The sequence below is a fragment of the Galleria mellonella genome, unplaced genomic scaffold, assembly GCF_026898425.1.
Source record: "Galleria mellonella isolate WM207_F2 unplaced genomic scaffold, CSIRO_AGI_GalMel_v1 utg21, whole genome shotgun sequence".
In the NCBI taxonomy this organism is placed as follows: Eukaryota; Metazoa; Arthropoda; class Insecta; order Lepidoptera; family Pyralidae; genus Galleria; species Galleria mellonella.
The window spans coordinates 2631283-2657937 of NW_026442037.1; the positions used below are offsets into that span (position 1 = coordinate 2631283).

Genomic DNA, 26655 nt, shown 5'->3' on the forward strand with positions numbered 1-26655 from the left:
TAGGAAAATTCCCCATTGAACGGAGTGACGACCTCAAATGGACTGCAGGGGGGGGAAAGTGATTGTTAGTATTGGGGTCAAATAGCACCATTACTAGCAATATACCCTGTCAGATCGACCTCCACGTGATTCCCCCTGAAAACTGTCGTGGACAATTCTAGTTGAATTCGTCAGGATGAGCTAAATGATCTGCTTTCATCCTCAACAAAAGTGGATAATTAACGCCTGATATGATGATGCCAACTTTATTTTATAAAACTATTTTAATATTTATGTTTTATCTGAAATCAAAATTAAATATTTGCTTCCTATTTAGACACTATTACTTAGACTGTTTTTACCAGTAGGAAACTTTGTACAAAAGTAATTTGCTTTGGCACCTCTATCCCATTCGTGTTTTTAACGTGAAGCAGTTGTGTTTACATGGCTGTGTTTCGGTTTGAAGGGTGGGATATGGCAGTGAATTTACAGGGTACAGAAGTATAACACCTGAGTCCTCGGGAATGGCAACGCATGGATGGAGGGTATCAGGGGCACAACAGTATACTCTGTTATGTCCATGGTACTTCTCATGTTCGGTTACTACTTTCATCAGATGGGCCGCCAGCTTGTTTACGATCTACCGAAGGGAGACTTTATGGAAAAATGAGAGATAATAGGTGAGGATGAAAGCAGGTCAGTTAGCTCATCGTGATGAACTCCATAAGAATTAACCATGATGGTTTCGAGGTGGAATCGCGTGGAGATCGACATGACAGGGTATATTGCTAGCAATGGGGCTGTCAAGACCCCATTACTAACAATCCCTTCCTCCCTAAATGGGAGAGTATGTTAGTGAAATTACAAAGTACGCAGGCATAACACCATAGTTCTTAGAAATGGCAACGCGTGAGTGATGTCGTGGAATATAATTTACATGCTCTTGGTCCATTTATTTATTTATTTATTCTTTATTGTACACAAAAATTACAAACATATAATTTATATTAAATAACACAATAATAAGTACAACAGGCGAGCGTAACTCTGTAAGAATTCTCTTCCAGCAAACCCTGAGTGGAAAGGAGCATTAATTACCAGCGGGCAGTATGCGTACAATAATAGAAGGAAACAGTATAGTTGTTTCTATTAAGAAGTAATAAATATATTGACATATATGCAAAGTAACTCATATAATTAAAATCAAAATATATACATATTTGTATATAATAATACATATATATACTAATAATACATATTCATGATACTTATTTTATAAAAAAAAAATTATCGTTCATATGATATGATATAGAGAACTATCGATGAATTTTATTAGGAAAACACAATTATTTACCAACGCATAATATTTAAAGATGCTGTCCTACAAAAAACATTTATTTCAAATGTGACAAAATCACTTATTTTGATAAAAAAAATCTAAAATACTGAATCGATGTTGATATCTATGTGACTCCATATTATATGAAATTTTATCTGTAAGTATATCCTTTCATACAAAAGAAATAATTTTTCAAATCGGTTTACAAATGATGGAGTTACGAGTTACCCCTTCTTTTTGAAGTTGGTTGAAAAGTGTTATGATTTGTCCATGTAGCTTAATCTTTGACGTTTTCTTATTGGTTTTAAATAAAACAAAAATGTAACTTAAAATTTATATATTACAATTATTAATTTACAAAAAGGGTCCGCTATCCTAAGACATTAACCAGATGGATTGCCAAAAGGTCGCATCATAGCTAGCATTCGCATATAATTTGAAATGAATTGAATATTTTATTATGTACTTGTACACCAGCTCCTGTATAGCAATATATAGGAAGCACTTTTATATACATTATTTTCTTTTTCCAAAAATAAAAATCACGTTCTTCGAAGGCGTTAAAAGTCGATATCCAGATCGAACTGTAAAATAAAAAAAAAAATATTATATCTAATTAGAAAAGGAAGAATATATTTAGCAATCCTATTAAAACAATAAATATGTTTTTTTTTTTAATAATGGATGTATAAATCATTCAGCCATGTTGGTTACTCTTTCACGTAAAAACTATTGCGCAAATTTAATGAAATTTGATACAGGTAGATTATCTTTACTTAGCACATAAAATATGCATTCATAAAAAATTTACAATTTATTAGTGCTCGTAAACAAGTATATTTAAATAAAAAAATATTTTGAGTACTGATTGTATATATATACAGAATTACAATACATAATAAACTCACTTTAGGAGCATGTTGCACCAAACATTCGAATACCATTTTGGCTCTCTCGCAATCCATATCGTCGCCAGTACTTTGATCATTAACTGAAAGATTTAATTAAAAGTTAAAACATATAACAGTAATGTGGCTAGTAATTTTTGTTTCTTCAAAAAATAAGGGTATTGCGATTTTGGTAATTACAAAAGTGGTCCTACTAAAAGGACGCTTGTATAACGGATTTTGTTTAGAAGAATCGTTTGAAAAGGTGATTATAGAGTCAACTTTTATCATCGCACCGCTCGCCATCGACAGGGAATTCATGCTCACATGCTAGAACTTAAATGTTTGCATACAGTGCGGTTTCAGAGGAATGTTCTCCCATGAACGCTAAGGCTGTGGAATGAACTCCCTACCGAGGTTTTTCCTAGAAACTACAGTGTAGGGTTCTTCAAAAAGAGTATATTAAGATGTTTTTAGGGTCAGCAACGCACATGTGACAGCCCTGGTGTTGGAGGCGTCCATGGGCTGCAGTAATTGTTAACCGTCAGACGGGCTGTATGCTTGTTTTCCACCTTTGTGGTATAAAAAAAAAGTCTACAATAAATTTTATGAAAAGAATTGAAGAAGAATTACCATTAGCTTGATAATAATATGTAATTAACTGTTTTGCTGTAATATCTTACAATCGAAATGGGAACATAATATACAAACTTGAAAGAGAAAAATACAAACGTAGAATAAGTCTGCTCAGGTCTGAAGATTTCAAAATACATATTACACTTTCTAGGTGTATTAAAGTCTAATAAATAAATAACTTTTTTTTAAACAACTTAAAATGGCAAACAAGCTGACGGCCCACTTGATGGAAAGCGAAAACCGTCGCTCAAAGACATAAGCAGTACCATGGACATAACAGAGTATACTGTTTCGCCCATGATACCCCCCCATGCGTAACCATTCCTGAGGATTCAGGTATTATTCCTCTGTACCCTGTAAATTCACGCCATATCCCACCCTTCAAAATGAAATACAGCCATACAAACACAACTGCTTTACGGTTGAAACACGAATGGGACAGAGGTATCCAAACAAACGACTTTTGTACAAAGTCTCCCTCTGGTAAAACTTATAAAATATATATTCTGTTACACTCATAAAACTCTTTTCTATAATTGTATATACTCAAAATAAGTGTAAAAAAAAACTACAGTTCTATGAAGAAAATTCTCACGCCGTCATGTCTCCGTTTAGCACTATATCCGGCTACTTGTGACACTGGCCAATATAACCTGATCGAAACATCAAGATGTCTTAGGTAAATTATCATAATCGTCATACTTTAATTCCCGTCCCTTAAAAACCATAAACTGAAATCTGAAAGTCTAAAAATTAATTCATAATGTAGTGTTCTTGTATTTGCAATAACGACTTACCAAAAGAACACTCCTCAATAATACCATCGACTTTGCTCAAATGCTCCTCACTATTTTTGAATATCTTTACGGCACTATCGTGAGCTCCTGTAGGATTAAGTTTTCCCATATCGTCCATCTGAGGATAATTAAAAGTAAATATATACAATAAAATCCTGAAATACCCATAATTATATATTATTAAATCCTCAAGCTGAAAATTCCTCTTCTTATTTAACCCTATTTTGTGGTGGGAAAAAGATTGTTAGTAATAAGGTCTAACAACCCCATTGCTAGTAATATAGGGTATATTTAGGTCGATCTCCACGCAGTTCTCTCTGGAAACTATCGTGGCTAAACGTTGTGAAATTCGTCACGATACTGACTAACTAACATGCTTTCAGCCGCATCTATCATCTATCATACCGATAGCGTAAGCGGAGTTACTATTCCATTAATAATACATCCATCATTCATTAAAATATATTTTGTAAGAAAACAAACCCCAGATTTTCTTTACAGACTATAATTTGTGGTTCCTTAATAAAGGCGTATTAAAGATTCTTCAAGTTGTTGTGGTAAGTTTGTTGTGGGCGTACAAAGGCTACAATAACTTTTTAGCATCAGTCGAGTTGTATACTTGTTTATCACCTATATATTACGGAAAACTTCGAACCAAAGTAGGAAAGTGATTTTCCTAGATTAGCTTCATCATGAATTTCGCTCGGGGACGTTTTAGAATCATTTGTAGATTTATATGTACTATCTTATCAGAAGGGAGAAAACGTCAAGACACTTGATACGATACGACGAACTTGTGAACACCATAATAGAAGGTAAGATAGAATGGAAAGGGAGACCAAGGCATAGTTATATCAGACAGATTGAGGAAAAGTTAGTGTCGACTCGTATCAAGAGGTAAAGAGACTGAAAATCGTAGTGGGTGGGAAGAGCTCCAGCGTCAAAAGCGCAGTTCTTAAATAGAAATGAATGACCTTATTGCAAAATTACCCAATATTGATAAGTTTGCAGTTTGCTACATTAATATTCAAAACCATTTTATAATTCTAGAAATTACTTACAATACCAGTTTTCTTGAACAAGCAATTTGCAAAACATCTAGCATTTTTATTGTTGGGAATCATTTTCTTCCTCAGTGTTGATATGTCAGAGATTGAAAGCGGGTGATCTTTGATGCATTCCAGTCCACTTGATAACAGCTTCGATTGTATCATTGCTTTCTGTGCTGGAGTTATTGCCTGGGGAAAGAAAAAAATACCAAAAACCATTTAATGCATTGTTTATTACTAGCTCCTACCCACGACTTCGTCTGCCCGACCAGGATATGTTTGCTGATTGGGATAAAATTAGCCTATTTTCTTCTCCATCTCATATATATACCAAATTTAATAATTAATGGTTAAGCCGTTAAGGTGACAAGGAAACAAACTCAGTAAGCCCATGAGAAGATGAGTAACAAACGACTGTATAGATTGACTTAAAAGTAAAGAAATAATTAGGCATGATGATGGAGAGCCGCCGTCGTCGTACATATCTATCTTCACGCTAAGTCCCTTGTAGGCAGAGGGAGACGAGTGTCTAAGGTCACTGACCTTTCATACGACTTATCTGATGCTTTTAGCTGATGCTCTCGATATCTCTCTAGCAGTTTCAATGACTAAATTGGTGACGCCTAAAACAAAGACTACATTGTCCCTAAACCAACTATTTAGCATGAAGAAAAATTATAAAAATGGGTGGTATGTTAACATAGAAGCAAGTGATGATTTATGATTTCTGATAACAATAAATAACAATTTTAAAAATTATACACATTTTTGCAATCAATTGTTTTAATATACTTACAGCATTGCTTTTTACTACATGTACGTATATAAACAAAGTGAGGTACAACAAATATCTATACATAGTTCTGATATCAATGTATTGTTACCAATAAAAATCTATTTATTGTGTTATTTAATGTTGACCTTATTTATTTAAATGTTAACATTCAAAGAACTAATGCGAAGTGATGACCACTACAAATGTCTACTGATTTTATAGTGAACACGAGGAATGATCTAGCTAAATTTGATGCATAGCTAATTTCACAATTGTTGTATTTCCCGACCTTGGGTTGGGTTATCAGGAAATGTGTTTTTGTGTTAGTGATCCCAATGATGCTGCTGTTAGTTTTGGTGGCATTAGATTCGGTAGCACACCAAAATGGATGATTACAAACGAAACGATTCAATACAAATTATCCCCATGAAATACCAATATTTTGCTGTAAAATAACAATAAGTAAGTGCTGTCATTTTATAACAGCATCGTAATCGTACTTTTTTTTATAAAATTCATGACAAAATTATCTATTCTACATTCAAATTACACGCATGAAATAACAATATGTAAGTGTTAAAATTTGTCATAGTTTACCAATGGCTCGATACCACATCGATATCTATATATTGGGGTTCTCTGGATAAAGATGGCGGAAAAAAGGACTTTGCTAACCTCGGTATCTCTGACACTAATCGGATAACTACTTTAATTTAAATCGTGTTCGTAATTTAGGATATTACGTAATAAATAATCAATATTTAATACATACGTTATCGAACTAATATATAGATATTATACCTATATAATATACGAATTTAATACTATATAATATATATTATACAAAGGTGGCAAACAAGCATACAGCCCGTCTATTGTAAATGGTTACTGTAGCATATGGACGCCTACAACACTAGTGGTGTCACGTGCGAATTCTCGACCCTGAAAAAAACTTTAATATATCCATTTTGAAAACCTAATACTATAGTATTCAGGGAAAACTTCGGCAGGGAGCTCATTCTACATAATTAATATGATAAATAACATAATTATCTTAAATAATTTACTATTTTATTTATTTATTATACTGTAGGTATATTATACACTTAAAAGCTTCTAAATCTTTACTAGCTATTACCGTGACTTTGTTCGCGTGAATTAGAAATATTTTATGTCCTTCTCCAACACAAGTACTTACTGCTTCCAAAATTTTCTATTAAAACTAATCAATATGCTACCAATACGCTTAATACCCGTTAAGGTCAAAAATAAAGTCACGTTCATGTATATAATGCTAGCAAGGTTAACAAAGATGTACCTATGTTTTGGCCTTTTCGTATTTCGATTTCTATGTACTAAATCTAACAGCGACGTGATTAAATTCGAAATGAGCATATTCGTTGAAGGACCAAGGTGACAGATAGTCCGAAGAGTTAGGAACCCGAAGTAGTAATGTACCACCCATATAGCTTGGAAAATAAAAAAAAAACTAGTCAAGTGCGAGTCGGACTCAAGCACCGAGAATTCCGTATAAATTATATTTTTTTTTGTGATGTAATGTGTATGGGACTTTGTATAAAAGTCGATTGCTTGGGTACCTCTGTCGCATTCGTGTTTCTACCGTGCAACAGTTGTGTTTACATGGCTGTGTTTCGATTTGAAGGGTGGGATATGGCGTGAATTTACAGGGTACAGAGGAATAACACCTGAGTCCTCAGCGATGGCAACACATGGGGGGTATCATGGGAGAAACAGTATACCCTGTTATGTCCACGGCACTGCTTATGTCTATAGGCGACGGTTACTACTTTCCATCAGGTGGGCCGTCAGCTTGTTTGCCATTCTAAGTTGTATAAATAATAAAAATAAAACACTGATTTGAGTGAAAAAGTATACTTTATTTTCATTATACATTATAAGGAATAAGCAAGATAATTAATAAATGTTAACGATACAGTTGTATAAGACCAGTAAGGCGGTCTTATTGTCGAAAACAATTTTTTCAAGACAATTCTGGTTTGCCAATTGAAGTCGGTTTATTTGTGAAACACAATTTTCAATTATATATCTAAGTATAGTATTAATTTTCCTATCCATATATCTATATTATTTGTATACTTGGAGTAAGGATAGAAAGATGATGAGGTACCATATTATTATCCGGCCAATGTTTTTTCAGTGAACATTCAGTTGAAATAGTAGAACCTCCCTCTAAAATAATATAGCTAATGACTTCAATTTCATCTAGTACATCATTGAACACTGATGTTCAATCAAGATCATTGAACATCAGATCTTGTACATCATTGAACATCAGTGTGGCGAGGCGAGGTGGCAACCACGGTTAGGCTTTTAGTGAGTCTTTAAAAGGCACGCTGCTGCCTATCACTTGACCATTAAGTCCCCTTAAGAAAGGAAGCCATCGCCCATTTTATACCAGGACCACACTGCAACATCTTCTTTATCTTATATATAAAAGGTTAAATACAAAGTTGAGGTTAGTGGGTAAATGAAACATTTTCTCGTACGTTAAGCACTCATATTTTTTATTCAGCAATTACGTCTAATGAAGAATGGCTTGGTACGCCTTGCGTCTTGGTGATCAACAGCTGTCTGTACCTCCGACGAACTCGCTAAACTACTTTTCTAAAACATAGAGTAAAGAGTATTTTAAAATTTTGGTGAATCAGTTGTGTTTGCATGGCTGTGTTTCGGGTTGAAGGGTGGTATATGGCAATGAATTTACAGGGTACAGAGGAATAACAACTGAGTCCTCAGGAATGGCAACGCATGGGAAGTATCAGGGGCGAAATAGTATACTCTGTTATGTCCATGGTACTACTCATGTCTATAGGCGATGGTTACCACTTTCCATCATGGGCCGTCAGCTTGATTGCCATTCTAAGTTGCATAAAAAAAAATAAAGATGTCAATGACTTTGATGTACAGTCAAAGCAAACTTACTCGTGTAAGCAGTATAGCACCATCACAGCTCTCTCACAGCCTTTGGCTCCATCAGATACACTTTTATCGTTCACTATATAAAAAACGAAAAATTAAATATTGAGTTACGCACCAAAATATAGAGAAAATCGAAATAATTATCATTTTAAAAGAGTTAGGGAAACTAAGGACTTACTAAAAAAACTAAAACTTTCAAAAAAAAAAAAAATATATATATATATAATTTATTATATGTAAATATTTATTTTAATCAAAAAACTTATTTGCTATCTTATAAAAAAAAAAACAAAATCATATATATATATATATATATTATGCCATCAAATTTCTTGATTATTATTTGAGTTCGTCGTTGACCTCCGGATTGTACATACCCTTGTCGTCTAACTGAAAATATTATAATAAAACATTGGCAGCATAAAATAAAATATAATTTTCCGAGTTTAAATTAAGGTTTAATAATATATAACAATATTATAAAAAAATATCTACACATAAAATTCAGATATATAATGAAAATCATTGTTTTATGAGAATGAAAAAATTAATTATTCATCATGAAGAATATGAACATCCCTGGTTATTTATTATGCCATCTAAAATTTCTTGATTAAATCCAGTATATAATATTTACTTATTTATTTATACTTGTGCACACATCAGAAAATGTCTCAAACGCATTCTCTTGCAACCGTTACGCTAAACGTTGACCTCTAACAGAATCGATTTGTAAATAAAAAAAAAATATCCCTTCTTTGCATGATTTTGTTTTTATTGGTGAAATCAAAGTGATATAATTCATGTTTAAAATTAAAGGAAAAATGGTTAAAGCAATAAATTTGACGGCTATGTTTTTTTTTCCTGTAATGGACATTAAAAAATTATCAAGACACAACCAAGTTAAAGTGAACTTCGTCTTTTATATAAGTTTTAGGCATTCAATGTTATGATGGAAATTTCCACCAGTATGCAAAGAAGGGTTATATAACTTTGCAAAAAAAAATCCGCTGGTAACGAATATAGATGTCCGAAAAGTATAAGAGATATCGCAATGGGCGGTTTTTTTCTTTAATAGATGAAAATGGAATGGTCACCCCGCCCGCGCTATCGGTATACATCGACGAGGCACCAGTGACAGATGATAGGTGAGAATCAATGCAGGTCAGTTGGCCCACCATGATGAATTCGACAAGAATTAAACATGATGGTTTCTAGGGGGAACCGCGTGGAGGTCGACCTGAGAGGATCAATTGCTAGCAACGGGGCTATTAGACCTCATTACTAACAATCCCTTTCCCCCCCGCAATGGGTGGTTATCAATGTCCAGAAAAACTGAATATATAGATATCGGATATTAGGCATTTCTAGTTTATTTAAACAACCCGTATAAAATTTGTTGATGAATCATCTACCTGTTAATACCACAAGATCTAAATATATGAAGGAAGCGTCAATTCTAGAAAGGTCTCTATTGTTATGGCTTTAAATAAAACTAACTTTATGATCAAGTATTTTGACAACTGGCGTATCTTTTATCGACTCATCATAACAAAGCTTATATTTTATATCATATGTATTTTTTTGTTTATAATTTACATATTTAATAAATAATTTAAGATTTTATTTTAAAAAAATCTTCAATTGTAGCAAAACCAATTATTTTCATTTAAGTATTAAATTACTGAGCCGATTTAGATAAAATTTCTATAAACCCAATCTGTAAGTATATCCTTTTAAATAACTAAAGTAATTTATAAATCGGTTTATAATTGACAAAGTTATGGGGTAACAAACATAAAAAATACAGCCAAACTGAGAACCCCTTCTTTTTAAAGTCGGTTAAAAAGAACAACCAATACCAACCAATCCAGTGTTTCTAAAAACGCACGCAAATAGACAAGGGTCAATGTCCCCGATGTCGTCTGTTTTCATCTCCGACAACTTGATCCTGGGTATCTTGAACTCTTCATTGCATTCCATGACGTGGCCCAGGAACAATTGGGCGAATCCACCCATATTAATATTACTCGGGCTTCCCTATAGTTATAAAATACATATGATTAACAAAAATAGCGAAATATTTATTATTACAAATGTGTTCTGGAGTGGGGATCTGTGCAAGCATATACAAATCATCCCCTAGCTATATAATGGCGCAATGATTTCCGCAAAATTGCTGGAAAACCTAAAACACAGGAACGTGCAAAGTGGCGCATGTGCATGGTAGGCCTATGTCCAGCAACGAACTGTAGTGAGCTGCTGACGCTGATAATAGTGACTAAAAGAATTATTGTCAAAATAGGGATAGTGTTCTAATTTTTTTTTTAATGGTTCGCGGTACAGTATTTAAGGCATCCCGTCCTCGCTATTGGGTACGGGTGACGGAGTGCCTATACAAGAGGGTACATGGTGGGCGCAGTTTAGACGCAATATTTGAGGAGCATTAGGAAGGTCCTACGGCTGGATACTGCAACAAAAAAAGAGTATGTGGTCGGCCCCCGAACTGGCGACCTCTGCTGTCTACCGGTCCCCAATTCAAAAATTCTTTATATCTTTTTTTTTTATACAACTTAGAACGGCAAACAAGCTGACGGCCCACCTGATGGAAAGTGGTAACCTTCACCTATAGACATGAGCAGTATTGTGGACAACAGAATATACTGTTTCGCCCATGATATGATGGATATGGCGTGAATTTACTGGGTACTGAGGAATAACACCTGAATCCTCAGGAATGGCAACGTATGGGGGTATCATGGGCGAAACAGTATACTCTGTTATGTCCATAGTACTGCACATGTCTATAGGCGACGGTTACCACTTTCCATCAGGTGGGCCGTCAGCTTGTTTGCCATTCTAAGTTGTATAAAAAAAAATATAAATACATTATATTGTTATTTATTGACAATTTTATTGTAAATTTTTGTGACATTGTACAGTATTAAATTATAATATCTCGGATCACAATGTTATTAAATTAATTTTGAATATTAAACAAAAGTATAATTGCACATGTAAATAAATACACATGATGTTAAGAGAGATTTAAAAGGGAATAACGATTTAAAAGTGCTTATATATATATATATATATATATATATATATATATATATATATATATATATATATATATATATATATATATATAATGATCTTGTAGTTACTTACTTTAACACAAGCGAGAGCTATAGAAATAACAACAATAGTGAATATAAAATGCATTTTTACTATTATTAATTTATTACTTATGTAACAAATATAAGTATATTTTGAAATTTCGAAATATAATACAACTTGACTCCATCATCGTCCCTTTATATAGAAACTTCAGTCAACCTTGCAATGTAATCTGAAAAATGTATCTAATATTTTAAGTATTTCAATTCATAATCATCATTATTAGTTCAGCCATTTACTGTCCATGTTAAATATAGACATATTTAGCACTTATTCAGTGAAATTGCCCGCGAAATATGAATGCGCGTATGAAAATAGAACATTAATTTGTCAACAAAATGTTTTCAGTACATAATGGTAATAAGCGCTACACAATCATACCGATAGCCTAGTCCTCGAGCTAGGACAGCCTGTAGTATAAGGAACTACTGTCGCATGGTCCCGGCATAGAATGGGCCACCCTATCTTTTTCCGTGGGTATCGTAAGAGGCGATTGTGTGAACTTAATGGTCGAGAGATGAGCAGCAGGTTTATAAAACATCACCAAAGACTAACTGCGGTTGCCAACTCGGCCGTCAATCGTGGCGACTACCGACATAATTTTCCTTATGGGGAAGTCTATCAGTAGACATTTGGGGCTGATATAATTAATAATAATGAAGAACTAAACAACGCAGACAAGAGCCAATTCAGAAAGATTCGTTTTCTAAATTGGCCCGACCGGGAATCGAATTTAAGACCTTATTTACATAAAGCGACGTTCCTTCTACTGCGCCACGAAGATCGTTAATCCTTACTGATATTATGAATGTAAAAATAAGTTTGTTTGTGAAGCAAGTTAGATATGAATGTATGTATGTAAGTTTGTTTGTTTCTTTATAGCGACGGCTTAACCAATCATCATGTTATTTGGTATACACGTACAATATGGTATGGAGAAGAATATAGGCTACTTTCATCCAGATCAGTAAATATATCCCGGTCTCAAAAATATATCTCGGTTTCTTGTATTTCTATATTACGATTACGCCTATAACAAACTCATTCCATCTATTTATTCTTATTAGCAGCATTGCGTGAATAAAGTCATAAGGTACATTTTATGTAAATTCAAGTCGTCATTATAACGACTTACTGCTCGACCACAAATTCGACACATTCGGTACAAAATATTTGATATTTAGGAAGATCATGTTTTCTATTTTGTAGAATACGATTGACAATATGATTTTTTTTTATATAGTTTTATCTTTTATATATTTATATAACATTTTTAGTATTTCTTTTTATATTATGTGTTTGCTTTTAATGAATTACTCAAACTGTGCACATAATGTGATTTGATTATAACCTAGCCGAATCACAAATGTAATTATTACTTAAGTTTTTTATGGTTGTGATCTGTTTTATGTGTCAATAAAATAAAATAAATATATATATTTCAAATTAAACTACTTACCTTACAAACATTTTAAATGTAAAAAATGAATTAATACAAATTTATTGCAATAATCCATAAAACTTACATATACTTTCCATCAGTTGAATAGTCAGCTTGTTTGAATAAAAAAATAAATAAAAAAAATCTAAGTAACTCCGGAGCGTCCATTTGCAATATTTTTTTAAAGTGTTGCCATACATATTTGTAATAACAATTAAATTATTTAGGAATACCATATATGCAACAATAGGCTACTTTTTATTCCGTTCTGTAAACATATACCGGTCACGTGAACATAGTCACGGGTAAAAGCTAATAAGAGCTAATAAAGAAAAATTAAATAAATACTGAATATAATCGTATCATGCCATTAATTAGGCCTAAATTAAATTTACTTAAATTTAACTTTGTATAAAAAGAATGCTGGTACTTAAACAGTCTATGTTAGTCTTAGTTAGTTTTTATCCTGGTCGGTAAAAGTATCACCGTCACACGGACGAAGTCACGGGTAAAAGCTAGTAAGTTAATGAAAAACTAGATAATGGATTGGTAACCCCGCCTGCGCTAACGGTATACGCTGACGGGGTTGACGGGAAAAACTAGTTGGGTACTTACAGTTAAAAAGAAAATGGTACTAAAATAACGTAAACAAAACTTTAAAACATTTTATTACAAGTAATCAAACATAAATAGTATAAAATAAATTGCAAACGTACATATGTAAACAGTTGATTCTTCATTCAGAAACAACAAGAATTCATTTTGTTTTGGTGGTGAATACTCTTAATTTTTTATACAGGCCCGTTGTCGTTTTCATTAACAATCTCTTCAGCATTTATTCAATATGATCTTTAACGGGATACTTTGAACTGAAAAAAAAAAAAACAAAATTATCTGCTGTTGAACACAAGTCTCCCCCTTGGGGAGTTTTGCTAGTAGTCGCAACGCTTGGTAGACTGGCAACCGCCGTTAGTCTTTGGAGATATTTTAAGAGGGACGCGCTGCCCATACCTTGTCCTCCCTCCCTTACGACACCCGCGGGAAAGGAAGGGGTGGCCTATTCAATGCTAGAACCACACGAGATACACACAAATTATCACATATTTATGTTTTTTTTTATGAGTGAAAATGGTATAGTAACCCCGCCTGCGCTAACGGGATACGCTGGCGGAGCACCAGTGAAGGGTGATAGATGAGAATGAAAACAGGTCAGTTAGCCCATCATGATGAATTCATCAGGAATTAACCATGATAGTTTCCAGGGAGAACCGCGAGGAGGTCGACTTGGTTGGGTATATTGCTAGCAATAGGATTCTCAGTCTCCATTACTAACAATCCCTTTCCCCCTTTTATAAGTATTTATACACCCTCTTATCGATTATAATTACCATTCGCCCATTGTTTTCTCACTGTGATTATTTCTTGTAGTTGTTTGTATCTATAAATAGTTTACTATTATAATCTTTTGGAGGAAACAATAAAAAGTATCTATCTATCTATAAGGACAGAGTTTATTCCACAGATTAAATAGGCACCCAGTAATCAATCACTGTTTTAATTGTGACTGCTTTTTTATACAACTTAGAATGGCAAACAAGCTGACGGCCCACCTGATGGAAAGTGGTAACCGTCGCCTATAGACATGAGCAGTACCATGGACATAACAGAGTATACTGTTTCGCCCATGATACCCCCCATACGTTGCCATTCCTGAGGACTCAGGTGTTATTTCTCTGTACTCTGTAAATTCACAACTGCTTTACGGTTAAAACACAAATGGGACAGAGGTACCCAAGCAAACGACTTTTGTACAAAGTCTCCATTAAAAAAACTTCTAAACTAAAACTATAAAAAAGTAAGTATACGTAAGTAAATATACGTAAGTAATATTATATACCTAATGGAAATAACATTTAACATTTAACTATAATTTAATGAATTGCTAATTCAAGTGACAGCGGTAAACTCCCCCCTTACCAACCGACTTGCTGAAATGTGAGTAGGTACGTTGTTTAACGTTCACTATAAAAGCAAAAATTAATAAATTATGCTGTCTACCCTATTAAGGATTGCAGTCATGAGCATTTTTGTTTTATTTTTTGTTTAAAATATAAATATGTACTCACATCTCCCTTGTGCTTGATGAAACATTCGAATACGAGTTTGGATCTCACGCATCCTGCGTCACCGTCTGTCACTTCTTCGTCATTTGCTGTGGAGTTATACAATTTATAATTATTTATATATTATTTTTATTATATCACTTATTCTTTAATGTAGTTTTCAATAGTTTAATTTTGTGTTCCCTTCACTTGTATTATACATTGGTATAAACTTTAGTGGCTGTTAAATTATTATTTTGGTGTGGAATTTACGTATTGTTATAGCTGTCTGTTTGTCTTAAATAAATAAATAAAATAAAATAAATCCCTTTACATAATAGGCTAGGAGAAATATATATTTATTTAATTTACATTTGTGATGAAATCAATTTTGTATCGAAATGTTTTTAATCACTCAATAATCATTAAATATGACTTTCATATCGTAATATTATTTATGATTTATATTTAATTCCATATACATGCATAACGCCATTTAGAAACGCTAAAAGAATCCTTCACACAGTAGTTCATATAATTTCCGTAGTAATTAACAAGCAATCTATTTAAAAAAAAAACTGTTTAAATAGTCCTGAACGTATGAACATAAACTTATAATTAATGTCACATAACAATCACTTATAGCGTTAATAAAAATATAATAAAAATATGTAGAAATAAACACAGAATAATGCTTAATAAGACAAAATGTAAAAATCTAATTAATTCAAGAAAGTAATCTCTTAATATTCATGTGATTTTTACCTGCGGCGCAAGTGTCCACAACTGATCCAAACAAGGTCTGGTCCTCCTCCTGGCTCAAATACTTCTTAGCGTTCTCTTTAACTTTGTCGGGCAAGAATTTTCCATCGCCGTCAATCTAAAACGTCTTGATCATTAACATCAATATAAAATTTTATTTTTTATACAACTTAGAATGGCAAACAACCTGACGGCCGACCTGATGGAAAGTGGTAACCGTCGCCTATAGACATGAGCAGTACCATGGACATAACAGAGTATACTGTTTCGCCCATGATACCCCCCATGCGTTGCCATTCCTGAGAACTCAGGTGTTATTCTTCTGTACCCAGTAAATTCACGCCATATCCAACCCTTCAAACCGAAACACAATATAAAATATCGCAAAGCCGTAAAGTGCATGCAAGTACAAATTAAGCGCAATTGAAAATATTATTTAAATAAAAATAAATATTTAAAATATTTCACGAATTTCAAATTTCCAATTCGTGGAATTGAATTTGTGGAGTGGATTTCCATTTGAGATACTTCAATTGAAATTTCAAGGAATAGATTTGATTACTTTGTTATTCGCTGATAATGTAGCTTTCTATGAGTGAAACAATTTTTAAAATCAGGTAGTTTTTGATTTTATCCGCTACAAAACAAACACACACGCAGAAAACTAAACCTTTCCTTTTCATAATATTAATGTGGATAAACTAAAAATCAAATACCTCCTTTATGTAACATTAGTTTAAATAAATTGTATTCTAAATTTATTATGTAGGAGCATCAATACAATTGTACTCACAAAATTAGCTTTCTTAAACACACATCCGATAAGACAAGGCTCGACTCCATCGACTTTGCCGGATTCTTTGGCTGCTTTCAGCTCATCATCGGACACGCCAAATTCTTTGCTGCACTCCTTGATGAAGACCACCATCGACTCGTGGATCTTGTCCAATTCATCGTTGGTCAGGGCCTTAGCATAGCATAGTGAAATATAGGCTTGTTTAGTTGCATTTACTACGATGGCAAAAGTCGACATTGATGGGGGTGAAAAGGGATTTTTAATAATCGAAGCTTGCCACCTCAGTGGTATAAAAAAAAAACCAAAGAAAAATGAAAGAAAAAGAAAAAGATGTCTAAACATAGCTCCATATACATATCCCAATGTCTTTTAAAAGTTGAACTGATCAATATCATAATATTTTTTAAATCAAAATCTAGGTGAATGTGATTCTTTCGTATTTTTTGATTTGATCTCTAAAAGAGATTTCTTCTAGCAAATTCAAAGCAGTTAGAGAGAAAATTTTATCTCAGTACCCATATCCCGGTCACGCAAATGAAGTTGCGGGTAAAAGCTAATAAAATGCAACATTTGATGTGCAACTGCGAATCGCTGGCAAGCATGCGTATGAGTCTACTGGGAACGGCTTATCCAGAGCCAGGGGACTACAGATATCTTAAAGCGTGGGATATCGTTAAGATCTATGAAATGATGGTACTCGTATAAGACAGGGGGAAGCTCAAAAGATTCCGATGGGTCGACGTGCAACGGCTTAGCTGACCCAATATACGAATATAAGATAAAACCTAACAATAATATACAAATTAAATTCGCAAAGTGCTGTGCTCCTAATTCTAATAGAGTATTTAAAAAAAAAAGCTACAAAATGGTTACTCACTGTAACGTTGCTAACAGCAATACCCAATATCACCAAACATAGAAATGAATTCATTTTAAATATAATATTAACTCCAGATACAAAACTCACGTTATACATAAACCTTGGAAGTGCACCTCGCGTCTGTAGTCAGATCATATCAGATTTATATATATAACCCTCGAGTAATTTACTGATAGTTATCTATCATATAATGCTGTACGTCCTAGGTGCAAAAAGTAATATAATAAAAAACGCAAAAACCCACCAGGTAAATTACAGCGTCGCCCGTTTAGTTTTATTTGTCAATGTACGAGATAATGATGTGCCTGCTACTTATATTCACTTATGTGTGCTCATTGGTTTTACAAATGACACCTTTTAATGAGGTGCCTATTATAAAAATAGGAGGTTCCAAATTCAACTGAATTTTTTGTTTAAGTTCAGCAATTGTAGAAGTATATATTATTGTGTTGATCCCATGTAATTTTCTCACGATTAAAGTAACCACATATTTTGTTGAAAGCATCGTGTGTTTCGTTTTTTATCTTTTAGTCTGGATTTTAATCATTTAAACCTGAGAGTAACGAAGAAAGACCACCAGAGGAAGACTTTGTACAAAAGTCGATTGCTTGGGTACCTCTGTCCTATTCGTGTTTCAACCGTGAAGCAGCTGTGTTTGCATGGCTGTGTTTTGGTTTGAATGGTGGGATATGGCGTGAATTTACTGGGTACAGAGGAATAACATCTGAGTCCTCAGGAATGGCAACGCATGGGCGGTATCATGGGTAAAACAGTATACTCTGTTATGTCCATTGTACTGCTCATATCTATAGGCGACGGTTACCACTTTCCATCAGGTGGGCCGTCAGCTTGCTTGCCATTCTAAGTTGTATAAAATATATATATATATATATATATATATATATATATATATATATATATATATATATATATATATATATATATATATATCTTATTATACTAATGAAATAAACCTGCAACTAAACAATATCTGAACATAGGAGATATTTAAGAAAAATTTACATGCAATAATTGCAATAGATTATCCAATATTTACAATAATACTTATTAACTGTAATAGAAACGAAAAACATATTTTTTTTATTTGTTCCAGCATAACGCAAAAACAAGTGCACAAAATGGGATGCGGTTTTTAAAGTTATATTTCTGAAGGCCTAACTTAAAAACTGGTATATGTTTTGTCTTAATACACCATCTAGAAGCGGAATATTACATTGATTCTCCTGTTTCTATTTATAAAATCTACGCATACAAAAGTAGCGGGCAAAAAGCTTTTTTTTTTTACAACACAGGGGGCAAACGAGCATGCGGCTCACCTGGTGGTAAATAACTACCGCCGCCTATGATCACCCATAACATTAACGGCATTTCAGGTGTGCTGCCGGCCTTTTAAAAAGGAATACGCTCTTTTCTTGAAGGTTATGTTGTCGTATCAGTTCGGAAATACTGCTGCTGGAAGTTGATTCCAAAGTGTGGTTGTGCGTGGAAGAAAGTGCCTTGAAAAACGCACGGTGGAAGACCGCCACTCGTCCAGATTGTTGGGATGAAATTTTAGTTTATGGCGGGTTGTACGATGGTGAAAATCAGCAGCAGGTATCAATCCGAACAATTCCTCAGAACACTTCCCATGATAAATTCGATAGAAGGATGCACAGAGACGCAATATCTGTACGCAGTTTCAGTGGATCGAGCCGGACAGTAAGGCGCTAGTCGGAAATATGGTTACATGGCTATAAACCAAATTTGTACCAATTCAAATCTGTACCACAATAAACGTTCTTACAAACTTTTACATTTTTGATCAAAATTAAAAAAAAAATTATACTTTCTCCTTTGAAATAATCCTTACTACCAAGAAGTAAAAGATATATTATGTTCTATTTAGAAAAGAGACAGTTCTAGATGCTTTTAGCACTCTCTTGTAAAATATTTTATTTTTTATTTAATTGTCCACTGCTGGAACTAGGCCTCTCCCTAAGGGGGGTTTTGTCAGTTGTTGCTGCGCTTGATGAGTGGCTTGGCAACTGCAGTAAGGCTTTGGTGATGTTTTAAGAGGGACGCTGCTGTCCATCCTTCCACCATAAGAGCTCCCTTAATCCCTAATGTTTACCGTTTCTGATAATTATTAGATTTCTACATTTAAACATAAGTATTAATTATTAAAACTTTTTTTTTAACTACTGTGTGTGTTACGTTTTTTTTTTTTATACAACTGATGGAATGGCTAAACAAGCTGACGGACCCATTGTTTGAAACACGATTGCCATTCCTGAGGACAGAGGTGTTATTCCACCCTGTAAATTCAAATCGAAACACAGCAATGCAAACACAACTGCTTTACGGTTGAAACACGAGTCGGACAGAGGTACCCAAGCTAACGACTTTTGTACAGTATTCCTCTGGTAGGAATATGTTCACTGATCGGGATAAAAGTAGACTATATCCTACTATCTATCTACTATCCATCCCATATAGTACGTATATAACAAAATTCGTAGTGATTAATTGTTTTGTTACGCTTTAACAATCGTCAAAGAACCAAGACAACAACAAACGAACAAACACATTTTTATTTATAATATTTAATGGGTGAAAATGGTATGGTAACCCCGCCTGCGCTAACGGGATACGCTGGCGGAGCACCAGTGAAGGGTGATAGATGAGAATGAAAACAGACCAATTAGCCCATCATGATGAATTCATCAGGAATAAACCACAATAGTTTCCAGGGAGAACCGCGAGGCGGTCGACCTGGTTGGATATATTGCTAGCAATGGGATTCTCAGTCTCCGTTATTAACAATCCCTTTCCCCCATTTATAATATTAGTAAGGATGAAGATCATATACCAAGAAGACTCTGTATATAGTTCTTCTTTCCTGTACCTTCTTTCTCCTATACTTTACTTGACTAGTATTTCTCACGAGTCCTGACCTCCTAATCCAATCTAAGGGATTCAAGACACGTGTCTCATTAACCATGACTAGGAAGTCCTATAAACGTTGACTTTAACCATCTGTATTCTATCGGGGTAGGCAGAAACCTTATATTATATAGGTAGAGCATCAAATCTCAAAAGCGGGTCAACTCAGTGCATCTTCTACCGAATTTATCATGGGAAGCGTTCTGAGGAATTGTTCGGATTGATACCTGCAGCTGAATTTCACCACGGTACAACCCGCCACAAACTAAAGTTTCATCCCAATCATCTGGACGAGTGGCGGTCTTCCACCGTGCGTTTTTCAAGACACTTTCTTCACGCACAATCATTCTTTGAAATCATCAGGCAAGCAGCAGCATGCACACCTCGTTTGATCATGGGTGTGTTGTAGTCACTTACCAAAAAAAACGTGTTGTAAAAAAAAACTTTTTTATCAGTATTGTATATACCTACTTACGCATATGTCTTGACTTATGATTTAATAAACAAAATGAGTGTTTACGCATTAAAAAGATGCAGAAATTATAAGGCAAAATAAATATAGAAGTTAAAAAGGAATGACTCATAACTATTTAATACGCAAAATTGTATGAAAAAGTTGACCAGTTTTTCTCGAAGCATTTCTATGAAGACACTCTATCTATATAATTTCAGATAGAACAATGAAACATTAAATACTATTCAGATAAATCTTCTTTGCTTCTTCCACGTTCTATCATCTATTCATACACGTACGCGCTTATGGGTACTTTAAATTTGACCCTTCTTCAGCATTCTTCAGCCCTTCTTCGACATATATAAGACCTATACCGACATTTCCATTCATATGTACTTGTTACATCTCTTTCAAAATTCTTCTTTCATTCTCCTCTTCAAATGGCCAAACCAATACAACATTTCCATTTTAATGTTAGTCACTACAACGTCTCTCAGTCCACACTTCTCTCTAATCACACTACTTCTCACACTTAGTTTAAATAAAAAAAAAATTAACGAGGTAATATTTTTAAATCATTTATTACAACTAATCTTATTTAATACAATAATATCAAATTATTTGTCCTGTATTGGTTCCAAATTCAAAATCAAGATGAAAAAATTGAATTTTAAATTTAGAATCTCTTTTAGTTGTTCCACTTGGATGTTTATATCAGTCAACTAGTTTCATCGGGCATCTACTTCATAGACGTTTAATTGGTTACCTTGATCTGAAAAAAAAAACAAAATACTTTATGTTTTTTGAAAAGGTGTTACGTCTCCCGTACTGAGACTAGTAAAACTGAGATCGCTCACCCCACCCATTTTTGATACCTCACTATTAAAATGAGCTAACATCTGTATGTGATCTCTATATGGTAGATCGATCGCGTTTACGTCCGCTGCGACTGAATTTATATTTATATATACATATATATAACAAGCTGTAATAAGTATTTAAAATATCGAATGACTTTCATGTATGTATGTATATATTTTTGTAGTCTGTTATACGATTTTACACAGTACATTGTTTGAAATAAATAATTATTATAATAGTTATATCCCGCGGCTCCATCCGCGTGAATTAATACATAAAGTATCCTTTGTCCTAAGTTAGCATATAATCTATTCCTGTACCATATTTCATTCAAATACATTCAATAGTTTTTGCATGAAAGAGTAATAAACATCGATCCATCGATCAATCGATCGATCAATATAAACCTTTGCATTTATTACACCAATAGGTTTATTATATGTTCAACATGAGAATCGAACATATGCTACTAAAATCCCAAACCGCTGTATATACTATATAAATAAATATATATATATATATATATATATATATATATATATATATATATATATATATATATATATATATATATATATATATATATATATATATATACTGTAATGTATATATCTAATACTATGCCTTGTAACAGGAAATGCAGATGATTTGATGGTAATTTATAAATATCCATGTATGTATGTTTAAATGTATGTATGTCATGTGAAATTAGTAGCAGAAGTCGTTCTCTATTAGTCTCTTAACATCTATTCAGTCTCTATAAATGAAAATTATTAATATTTTTAATCATTTGATAACATTTAATAATTTAATTCTATTTAAATATTTTTTAAACACAAAGCGTGCTGTGGTTGCCTCTAAACGTTAGAATAGTTAGCCGTAATCCACTAGTGTGTTGTAATGAAATATTTTGCTGGATATTATGTTGGTGATTCTATAAATAAATCAATAAATAAATAAATAAATTGACATTAATAAAGTTCTTACCAATTCTTCCCTGTGTTTAGCATAGCACTCCAGTACCAGTTTGGATCTAATGCACGCTGGGTCACCGCCGGTTACTTGTTCGTCGTTTGCTGAAATATATATATAGATAAAATTTACATTTATAATTTACATTTTTATGTTTATTTTACCCTATACTGCTGCCGGATATTTTTTTTTTCTATGAACATAAAAACTGTCCTATCCCTCAATTTATAGTAAAATAGCTTTTTCCAATTAAAATCAATGAAAATTAGCACATTTAGATGTCGTATCGAGATAAAGGGTACACCAGTTTTTAAGTTATATCTTCAGGATTACAACTGTGAATACCGCATCCAAATTGATGCAGTAGTTTTTAAGTGATGCCACTACAAACAAACATACAAATATACAGAGTAATAAAATTTCAAAAAATTATTGTTTTCGCATCTATTAGTTGCAAACCTTCATATTTCAACATTTCTTAAATATTTTCTATGTACGAACTATATTTAGTTACAATTTTAGTATATAAGTATAATATAAATAACGAATAAAAGAGACAATTTATAAGAACTATAGAGGTAAGAAGAAAAAAAATGTTAAGACATTTGATACGTTACGACGAACTTATGAACATTATAATAGAAGATAAGATAGAAAGGAAAGAGGGAAGAGGAAGACCAAGGCATAGTTACATCAGGCAGATCAAGAACAAAGTTGGTGTTGCATCGTATCAAGGGGTGAAGAGACTCCCTGAAAATCGTAGTGAGTGACAAGAGTTCCACCGACAAGAGCGCAGCCCTTAAACTGGATAGGTAGATAAATAACGATTCTACGTAATGATTATTGTTTAAAATCACCTGCAGCACAAGTGTCCACTATAGTACCAAACTTGGCAATATCCTCTTCGTTGCTCAAGTACTTCTTGCTCAGCTCCTTAATTTTGTCAGGCAAGAATTTTGCATCGCCGTCAATCTAAAATCAGTAGTCAATGTATTAAAATGACAATAATGATATTGATTTTAGAAGGGGTTAAATTCTTAACCGGCGTCTACTTTTTTTATGCGACTTAGAATAACAAACAAACTGACGGCCTACCTGATGGAAAGTGGTAACCGTCGCCTGTAAACGTGAGCATTACCATGGGCATTATTGAGTATTTTGTGTCGCCCATAATACCCCGCATATGTTGACATCACTGAAGACTATGTTGTTATGGATATTGAGTCTATATGTATCAACATGTGTAAAGTGTGAAAAAAAAATTATATAACCAAAAAGAGAGTAAAGTACTAAGTAAATACTACAAATACAATAGAAGAGAAAAACGTATTACGCCTTCTCCGTACCATTTGAATTACGACAGAAAGATAATGTTGTTTTTTTTTTTATAGCACAAAGGGCAAACAAGCATGATGCTCAACTGATGGTAAATATATTGTATGTGTTGTAATTTTTTTTTTCACCGCATAATAAAATTTCTGTTTTGCCAAAGGTTGACTGGAGAGAATGCTATATAGTATTAAGTCCGCCTTTTGTACCAGACATTTTTTTTTGTAATGTGGTCAATAAAGCATAAATAAATAAATAAATAAAATAAATAAATAAAAACTTGCAGGTATACTGTCTTTTAAGGAAGAACATACTCTTTTCTTGAAGGTTTGGTGATTTATACTGTAATATTATATATGATTTATACTGTATTGTTATGATTTATACTTTTATACTTTCTATTTTGTTTTATATTTTATAAGAGATGGGCATTAACACAATCATTTAGATAAACTAACTCGAAACGTCAAGATAATTCAGGTAAATTGGAAATTAGGTTAGAAGGTATTGTTAGTAATGGAGAGGTTAGTCCCCGTTGCTATCAATATACCTTACCAGGTCGACCTCCACGAACCTCCTCCTGGAAATCATCGTGACTAATTTATCGTTGAATTCAGTTCAATTTATCGGTGACCCCCTAGTATATACCGACAGCGCAGAGGAGGTTACCATTTCATTATCATCCAAAAAAAATTTTCAAGTAAATTTGGTAATTTATCTGAATTATTACGAATTTATCTAAATCAATGCGCTAATTTGAATCTCTTATAAATCATTTACATTAAGTGTACTTACAAAACCAGCTTTCTTAAACACACAGCCAATAAGACAAGGCTCGACGCCATCGACTTTGCCGGATTCTTTGATCGCTTTCAACTCATCGTCGGATACGCCATAATCTTTACTGCACTCTTTAATAAAGTTGAGCATTGGCTCTCGGACTTTATCCAACTCTTCTTGGGTTAAGGCCTATAAAGTTAGCAAAATATAGTTTAAAATCTAATTTCGGGCACATTTTGTATATTATGTATAGGTAATATGTTTATTATATGAATGTTATTTTTTAATTAGTTTGTTTTATTATTGTTTATCACGTTGCATCGTCAAATATATTTTCTGTTATTCATGTCTATTGTCGAATGATAGGTAACGCCATATTGTGTTAAGTCCGCCATTTACACTATCTAGGTTTAATAAATAAATAAATAAATTTACCCATAATCTGTTTTAATAGAACTTAATAAATAAGTGAACAAACAACTGTTTAACTTGACCATAAAAGAGTTTACTGGTGACCAGTAGTGGTAAAAATAAAAATTTAACAGATTAATGAATTAAATGTTTCGATTTGGTATCAATTTCATTTAAAACGTGTTCTGCGATAATTTATAACAAAATCTTTTAATTAAATAAAAGTAGAAAAAATATTGAAGTAAACTTAAATTTATTATTTATTATATTCAAATTTGTTTAAAAAATATTAAAGTATATCATCTTTATTGGCCCTAAATTCTTAATTTGAAAGAAAGTGACAAAATATTTCAATAGCTCTTATAGGCTTGTAAATAAGGATAAAAAATACGGTTTTCATCCAAATTGATAGATATTATATACATGTAATAAAAACATTTAGATAATTTTAATTAAATATAGTGCATACAATTTTTATTTTATTTTAATCTAAAACATAAATTATATAAAACTTTTACTAAGTTTATATATATAATTAACAAATTATGATGATGATGAAAAAAATATCTAGTTATTATTATATTTTTTATACATATTATGGAATCATTAATAACTATTGATTATTTTTTTAAATAATTTCTTTCATTATTAAATTACGACATAAATACTATACTGTTGTAAATTTAATTTGAAAAAATCAAGTTATTTTATTATTTAAAAAATATTAAATAATTACTTGCTGCATACTTTTTTAAACGTAGATTATAAAACTAAATAACTAATTTAATAAATATTATATTTATTAATAAATAATTTAATGAACAATCGCAAAAAAATAATTTCTTAAAAATGCATCAAATTTAATTTATTTCAATATAAATATAAAATACTTACTGTAACATAGCTTAACGCAATCGTCAAAACGGCCAAAGAGAGAAAAGAATTCATTTTTACTCTGTCAACACAAAATTCACGATATACGCTTTGGAAGCACACGTCTGTATCTGTTCTATTAAATTAAATATCCGACTTATTTATATATACTAAGCCTTCAAAAGTAATTTATTTATAGTTCTCAGATAACATACAATGCTAGCTTGGCAACAAAAAGCGAGTGGTTTGAAAAAAAAAACGCAAAAACCTAGGAGGTAATTTAAAATGTTGCCATTCGTTTTGATTTGCCGATATATTTAAGCTAATGATGTGCTTGCATTCAATGATAGTTGTTAGGTGTGCGTAGGTAATCATTAGTCGAAGTGTCACTTCTTTTTAATGGGGTAATTTGTTATTTTGTCGATCCTATTTCTATAGCTTTTTGTTA

General features: G+C 32.7%; 2 protein-coding genes and 1 pseudogene across 2 annotated transcripts; all 3 read right to left on the minus strand.

Annotated features, from left to right (window-relative positions):
• Positions 1–1688: 1688 nt before the first annotated feature.
• On the minus strand, positions 1689–5638 carry LOC113513062 (uncharacterized). Its single transcript, XM_031910981.2, has 5 exons — positions 5484–5638; positions 4700–4876; positions 3639–3756; positions 2227–2309; positions 1689–1902 (listed from the first exon to the last, which is right to left on the minus strand). Exons 1-5 carry the CDS (start codon positions 5544–5546, stop codon positions 1879–1881), a joined length of 465 nt encoding a protein of 154 aa, XP_031766841.1. The 5' UTR covers positions 5547–5638; the 3' UTR covers positions 1689–1878.
• Positions 5639–8422: 2784 nt separating this feature from the next.
• Positions 8423–11721, minus strand: LOC116413203 (uncharacterized; annotated as a pseudogene).
• A 1963-nt stretch (positions 11722–13684) lies between these two features.
• LOC113512815 (uncharacterized) lies at positions 13685–26383 on the minus strand. Its single transcript, XM_052894305.1, has 9 exons — positions 26229–26383; positions 24939–25112; positions 23672–23786; positions 22830–22918; positions 17582–17710; positions 16702–16875; positions 15912–16026; positions 15171–15256; positions 13685–13913 (listed from the first exon to the last, which is right to left on the minus strand). The coding sequence occupies exons 1-9, from the start codon at positions 26280–26282 to the stop codon at positions 13896–13898; spliced, it is 954 nt and encodes a 317-aa protein (XP_052750265.1). The 5' UTR covers positions 26283–26383; the 3' UTR covers positions 13685–13895.
• Between the last annotated feature and the right edge of the window lie 272 nt (positions 26384–26655).